General features: G+C 46.2%; 1 protein-coding gene and 1 non-coding gene across 2 annotated transcripts; one reads left to right on the forward strand and one right to left on the reverse strand.

Moving 5' to 3' along the window:
- The first annotated feature begins 945 nt into the window (after nt 1–945).
- LOC117851882 (arabinogalactan protein 16) lies at nt 946–2,568 on the forward strand. The gene is made up of 2 exons (XM_034733791.2): nt 946–1,330; nt 2,224–2,568. Exons 1-2 carry the CDS (start codon nt 1,204–1,206, stop codon nt 2,328–2,330), a joined length of 234 nt encoding a protein of 77 aa, XP_034589682.1. The 5' UTR covers nt 946–1,203; the 3' UTR covers nt 2,331–2,568.
- Nucleotides 2,569–2,804: 236 nt separating this feature from the next.
- Nucleotides 2,805–2,876, reverse strand: TRNAK-UUU (transfer RNA lysine (anticodon UUU)). The gene has a single exon. It is a non-coding gene; the product is annotated as a tRNA-Lys (tRNA).
- Nucleotides 2,877–7,382: the final 4,506 nt, after the last annotated feature.

Genomic DNA, 7,382 nt, shown 5'->3' on the forward strand with positions numbered 1-7,382 from the left:
TTCCGCTAGGGGTTCGAAAAAGGCCAAAATGGAAAAAATATACCTCTTCCGATGCTGCAACAATCGAATGCCAGCAGTCAGCTAGTTCTAAGGGTGGTGGTTCCGTGGGAGGAGGAGTTGTCGCTTCAGCGTGCTCTAGTCCCTTTGCACTGACGCGCAGGCCCCATCTCCATGTGTCCGGCCCAGTCGGTTACTGAAGGGGTGTTTGGCTCAGGGGGTTAAAGTTTAGCCCTGTCATATCGGATGTTTAGATACTAATTAGGAGTATTAAACATAGTCTAATTACAAAACTAATTACACAGATGGAGTCTAATTCGTGAGATGAATCTATTAAGCCTAATTAGTCCATGATTTGACAATGTGGTGCTACAGTAACTATTTGCTAATGATGGATTAATTAGGCTTAATAGATTCGTCTTGCCAATTAGCCTAGGGATACTGCAATTAATTTTATAATAATTCATATTTAGTTTTTCTAATTAGAAATCCGATCATACAACGTGACATGGTAGCATCTGATATCAAATGCTCCTGAGCAGTGGAACGTGTACCGCCGAGTGAAAAAAAAATCCCGGCCGGGTGGCGGTTTGCTGATCTCAATTCACAGGACAGCCTGGCGCGGCGCTTCCGCATGGTCTACGGAGCCGGCCGGACGCGCGTGGGGTCCGTAGCCGCCATAAACGCTGGATCCACCCGTATCCTCCGCTTTTCACCCTGACGCACCCTTGGACCCACAAGTCAGCGATGAATCTACCTGCAGAGGAGTCTGGTCCGTCCCCGGAATCCCGCACGCGGAAATGGCGCGGAGTTACTGGTCTCCTCGCTGACCGTCGGAACTTTTAGCTCAGGCCGCCTGGGGCCGCGTGTCATCGGTGGCGATTCACCGGGGCAAAGGACACGTGGTTGTTGAATGCTACGGTCGTTTTGACGCTCGTGCTATAAAGACGCCGCCAGCCCGCCAGCACGCCCGCCGTGGCGCCTTGCCTCCCTCCGCCCCCGCGCGCGCGCGCACGTTGGTTGCGTTCCCGAAACCGAAATTTAAGTGGAGGAGGAGCAGACAAAGCGAGGGAGCAGACGGAGGGAAGGCGAGGCGGCGTCGCGCAATTCCCTTTCGGCGTTTCGCCCTCCTCCCCGCCCTCTTCGTCGGCGCCGCTGCCTTCCCCGGTACCAGGAACCCGAGGCGGAGAAGAGCGAAGGAGGTAGATGGCCGCGTGGTGCTCCATGGGTCTCGCAGCGGCGGCCCTGCTGCTCGTGGGCATCGCCATGCCGGTCTCCTTCGCCGCCGCCGCCGCGCACGCGCAGCCGCCGGCCCCACCACCCACCAGCGACGGTACTGAGACCCCCTCTCCCCACATCCTGCTCCTCCTCCGCCTGCTATCTCTCTGTCGACTCCTTTGAGTCTGAGTTCAGTTCGTCGATCCGTACCTCTGTTTCTTGATGCGTGTCGCTGGCGCCTGGGCCCCACGCGTCTCGGCTGCAGCCAGGCGCCAGCCATGTGCTTCCTGGCAGGCATCAGTCGTTCAGCCGCGTGTTCGATTCCACCTGCTATCGAGTCCTTAGTACGAACTACGAAGCACTGCTGTTTTCTGTAGGCTCATCTTCTTTTTAGCATAGAGTTCACGAAGGGTTGTTTACATAAGCACACTTACTGTTTTATGAACAATAGTTTTGAAAAGCATTATGAACAATAGTGACATATTCTTTTATTTAGCATAGAGTTGACCAAGGGTTTAGTGTCCACAATTTGATGCAACCTTCAATAAAAGGATTAAGGGCTGAGCATCCAAAAGGGTTTCGTTTTCTAGACAAAGTTCCACCATAATTCCAGCCCAATGGTCTAGAAATTCTTGACACTGTGGCTAGACCAAAGAAGATAGGAGCATGCACACTCAATACTCGGTAAAGTATTTCCATTAGTACGAGTACTACCTAAATCTGCCACGTTGATTCTATGGAAGACTCTGTGACCTTCTGATGCATTACGTGTCTGACTTGTGCAAGACAATTTAGCAGGCTTTGGGTGGAGACGCCAGTTTGCAAGTAGTAGCAATAGTTCAAACTAGTCATTTTTGGTCTAGAGTTCGTATTCAGCAGGCCAATCTTAACCAGTCAGAGTTCTTGCAGTCGATGACGTGCAACCTTATATTTTATCTTTGCGCTGTCAATTATTTTGTTTCTTTTGAGTCACAATATGCTAAACCGTGCAATAACTTATCGATGCAGGCACATCAATTGACCAGGGGATCGCGTACGTGCTGATGCTGATTGCCCTTGTGCTCACATACCTCATTCATCCACTCGATGCGGCCTCTCCATACAAGCTCTTCTGATCCTAATCGTGGATGTACCAGACTATCGATCAGTAGACCCATCTATGTTCGCATGAATTTAGGCGAGGTTGAGGTGTTGTAATTTCGTATGCACGGCAGATGGCTACGAACAAGAGTGCTGGTGGTTCTCACCGGCACGATTCTGTCGTTCTGATGAGATCGATGCCCATTCCTTGTTCTTGCTATGCCAGATTCTATATATGTTTCACTGGCTCGTGTTGGCCTGTTGCATCCGCTACCAATCATGTGCTTGCTTGTTCAATCACGTATTTTATTCAATCACTGATTGCGTGGGACAAAATAATCCGAATCAAACCAAAATGTTACACATTGTGGTATGCTATTTGGTACGCCAAGATGAATTTGTACCGAACAAAAATGTAAAAGTTAAATTCGCAGCCCTTTTTTAAGTCGACAAACCTAGGCATGTTTCACAACCAGAAAATAAAATTTCTAAAAACGATGCATATATACCGCCGTCCGTGGGGATCGAACCCACGACCACGTGGTTAAAAGCCACGCGCTCTACCACTGAGCTAGGACGGCTTGCATGCTTCCTTGAAGATCAGCATGTATATGATCATTTGATAACCTTTATTAATCTTCACAGATGACATCAGGATGATACTATTGTACTAAGATCACTCCTAGTTTGACAACTAGGATACAAACCATATTTAACATGAGATTTTTATAAAAATATGATTTGTCAAATAGCATGATATTTTGGAATCCAACTACTGGAATGAGTTTACTTTCTACACCTTGCTAAAGAGGGTTCTGTAGAAACTTGCAATTATCAGTACACCAAAGCCTTGTGAACATAGGCTAATCATTTGCTATGGGGTACTCCTTTCTCTGCCAACTGCCAACAAATATTCGGTGGCATCATATGCTAGTGTGCTACTCAATCTATAAGAACCCATTTCCTTAAACAGTGCCATATCCACATCAACCTTTTTAAAAGCCTGCCAAACAAAAACTCAAAAGACCTGGGGATGGAAGCCCCTACCAAAGTGCCCTAGGACTTGTTTGTTTCAGCTTTTCTGAGTAGCGATTCTCTAAAAATCTAGCTACCCTGAAAAGCTGCGGTCCACAGAATCTGCTGGTAAGAGAAGCAGAGTGCTTGGCAACCTGATTTTCTTTTAGGAGATTATCTATGCTGAGTGTGTAATGACATGTATGCCCCTGAGGGTGATAATACCTTATTTAGTTGCTAAGGGCAGTCCCAATGAAGTATTTATGGTGGTTTCTATATCTATTAATTACTTTGACAGCTTAGCTTTTTGCTTATGTGGCAAAGCAATTAATAAGGAGTGAGAGCACAAAAGAAAGAAACCATTTCCTCCTCATTGTAATAAGTGCCATTTGAAGTAATGCAGTGACCATGAAAAATTCAGAAAGAAATCCAAAAGAAAAAGGAAGGAAATTGGCAAAAATTCCAAATTCGGCCAAATTTTGACCAAAATTTGAATTTCAAATTTTAAATTCAGAAGAATTTGTCAAACATGTGGATTACAAGTGTGAGATTATTTGGAGTTAAGGGATCAAAAGTTTGGAGCTAAATTGGTGCCAAACATTACAGAAGAATCAGAGAAAGAAAAAGAAAAGGGAAATGTCGTTTACTGTTCACCGTCCGAAAACAGCAGCTCAGTAAACAGCAGCAGAGTCTGTTTTCAAAATTTAATTCTGGAAAATTTTTCAACCAAGTGCACCAGAACAACTATACCATGTTGAAATATAGACTTTGGACTACAATAATCATGTGTTGTTGGCCAGGATCAGTAACAGGAAGGAAGTCAAACTCGAGCTCAAAGTCAGCACAAAATCACAAGTGTCTGAAACTCTGAAAATGCCTAAGTCTGAACAGCAGCTAGGCATCGACTTTGAATCCAAATTCAGAGCAATGTAGATCAAGAAAGGTACTTGTTCATGAGCAAAATGGAACATTGGGACATAGGAGGACATGTTTAGGAGGAAGTTGGATTAACAAAACAAGATTTAAGTCCTTAATTTGGTTCCCAAAGTAAGGTCAACATCACTGTCAAACTGACGAACTGTATTTACAATTCAGTCGACATTCAGAACTAAACCGAGCAAAATTTCAAGAATTCAGTTGATTCGATGTTTATCTCAAGTCGACGCCAAAATAAAAGATGACGGTCTTGTGTTTATCTTCAACTTCTGTTAAAACACGGGAGGCCGTCGGATTGAGGATCAACCCTCAGTTGCTTCTGAAGCTCACGGGCACCAGAAGAGCGGTGACAGAGCACCCAGACGTGTCGCCGCCGCCGTCGTCGGTCGCCCGCTAGCATGACTAGCTAGGCCACCTCCTCACCACGCAAGCCTAGAGGTAGACCACGGTGGCAGCCATGCGCGCGGTGAAACCCTTGAATGTTTACTGTTCCCGCGCCACCGTTTCATTGCTCTTCTTTTTACCGCCACCCACTCTCCTCTGATCAGTATCACCGCCGCGCAAAATTCTACCACCTCCCAGCAGCTCCCGTCGATTCCTCTCGCTCACTCCTCCACAGACACCCCAGCTACACCCCGAGCCAGTCGTTGTCCTACATCCTTGCCAAGATAGCCGTGCTCGCCGCCGCTTCTGTCCGCCGCCGTCGCGCCATCCACTCACGGTGAGAACCACCTTGCGCTGCCTTTCTTCCTTCTTGAGCAGTCGTAGTCAAGTCCTTAGGGTCTGACGATGGAGTAGAAGCAGTCGTTCGAGTCGGTTGAGCTGTTATCGCAAAGAGCCACGGCCGGCCGAGGGAGTCGCCGCCTGTCGCCGTGGAGGGGATGGCTCCGGCCATCTCCGGGGAAGCTGTTGCCGCGCACGGGGTTGTGTAGGTCTAGGGTTGGTGTCGTCGCCTGGTTCCGCCGCCGGGAGGGCGCCGGCCGGCGAGCCGCACCGCCCCCTGTCGCGGGTGTGTCTTGGCGGGAGGAAGAAGAAAGCGCTGGGCGCTCGGGCCCGCGTGTCGGAGAGAAGAGGGGGAGAAGGAGCAGGCCGAGGCGGTGCAGTCGGTGGCTGGGCCGCGACGCGTTGGAGGCCCAAGAGCACGCGCGCGCGGTTCGGCTGGAAAGAAAAGAAAAGGGGCCGGCGTGGGTTTTGGGCTGGCATCGCGGAGGCCCAGGGAGCCGCGCGCGAGCGACGCAGGCCGGCGTCGCGAAGAAAAAAAAGAAGAAAAAGAAAAGAGGCCGTGGGCCGGTGCTGGGCTGCCGAAGGAAAAAGAAAAGGAATCGGCCCGTGGGGGCCCGTCAGGAGAAGAAGGAGGACCGACGGGTAGAAATGAATAGGAAGGTGGGGTCCACGACGTGGGGTCCAGTGATTCGTGAGAGAGGGTAGCGCGTGGGTGAGTAAGAAAAGTTTTTCCGGGGGATTTTCGGAAAAAGTTAGATTTCTTTAGCAAAATAATCCGTTTAAATTCGTTTTATACCATTTTAATCACAGAAATTTGTAGGAATGTCCAAAATTAGTGAAACCAATTTTGTTAGGCTTGTTTTATTTTCCTTTATGCATTAAAATTTTTACACCCTAGGAAAATAATAAAAATTTGGGTATTTATTTAATGCCTTCCTTTTAAGGTAATTAAATAAATACTTAATATTTATAAAATGTATAAAAACATGAACAATACTTTATCAATCACAAATAACTCTTAACCCATAGGAAATTAGATTTTCAAGTTAGAAATTATTTACCACCTTTTCTAAAAATTAAAGGAAAAACTATAGGAAGGGTTAATTAAGAAAAATAAAAACATAGGTTAATCTTTTTAGATTTTGTGTGTTGACTTACAACTTTATCATGATAAGTCGTATAGTCCTTGTTGGCTTGCAACTTTATCATGAAGGAAAGTTGTATAGTCTGTTATTTAAAAAGTTTGCATTCTAACCCCTGCATATATTGTGCCGTAGATCCAGAAGCACCAGAAGAGGATTACTGGGAATTTTCAGAAGGACCCTTGGAGTCCGACGAAGTGTTTGAATTTGTTCCCTGTGAAGCAAATCCGTCGGCTTCTACTAATCTTTTTAACGATCAAGGCAAGCCCCGGTGCATTTATACCTATCTATTTTGGAGTCGTTATTTCATGTGACTAGTTATAGGTTATTTGCTTATTGTATGCACTAAGTCTAGGAGTTGAATGAAACCTATTCTTGTGTATGATCATGCCTTGATTTAAGGACATCTTTGCCACTTGTTCAAATCCTAGAAACTACCCAAGTCTAGAATTGCTTACTTGCTTACATGATTGGCTTACCAACCTTAAGGAAAACTCTTAAGTCATACATGTTGCTTATGAAGAATAGTCTGGAATATGAAAACGGACAGAAGCTAGAGATGTAGTTCTGTCTGCTAGATTAATTTGGTTAAGGACCGATTCGTGTCTTAACCATTGATCAAGTGATAACATCTGATCACTTACTAGGTATGGGACCAGTAAAGCCCAGTAGATTAGTAAATTCTATGATCAGGAATGCTTCGTACCCGCGCTTGACGTGCTGGAGATTGGCAGGGGTGTAGCCTGAAACTCACATGGAGATCAGGCCAGACGTGGGGTCCCATGTGGGGGTGCATCCCTGGGTCCGGGTAGTTGTATTCCTAATCATTGACTTTGCTAATCGAGAGGTTGTTAGTACGACCTGGACAGTCGTATAATGCTGGTGATCAGGGTACTCTCCTGCAGGATGTAATTAGATCCGGATCGCCGCAATTCTCGGTTATGAATGCGCTTGATCGCTGTTAAGCTTCGTAGTATGAACTCATGCGATATAAAATCTTCTGTTGCCAAGTACTGTATGAATTAACAGCTGTGATTGTTTTACTTCTGTTATCATCTAGAATGGTTAGGTAATGACTTAACTCAAATAAAAGATAAAACTAAGGCCTCACTCATAGTAAGCTTTTTCGGCAAAAATTGTGTCAACCAAGCACACCCAAAGGCTGACATGCATTCCAAAGAAAAACTATTATATTGGTTAGTCGGGTAAGACTTGCTGAGTACCCCGTACTCAGGGTTTTCCCCTTGTGGTTATCTTTCAGAAGCTCCACAG

Source organism: Setaria viridis, chromosome 4 (assembly GCF_005286985.2).
Source record: "Setaria viridis chromosome 4, Setaria_viridis_v4.0, whole genome shotgun sequence".
Lineage (NCBI taxonomy): Eukaryota > Viridiplantae > Streptophyta > Magnoliopsida > Poales > Poaceae > Setaria > Setaria viridis.

Excerpts from the sequence above, each read along its gene's own strand:
- LOC117851882 (XM_034733791.2), top strand. The coding sequence starts at position 1,204 with ATGGCCGCGTGGTGCTCCATGGGTCTCGCAGCGGCGGCCCTGCTGCTC. Across the intron at positions 1,331-2,223 it reads CCCACCACCCACCAGCGACG|GCACATCAATTGACCAGGGG; the intron begins GTACTGAGACCC and ends TTATCGATGCAG.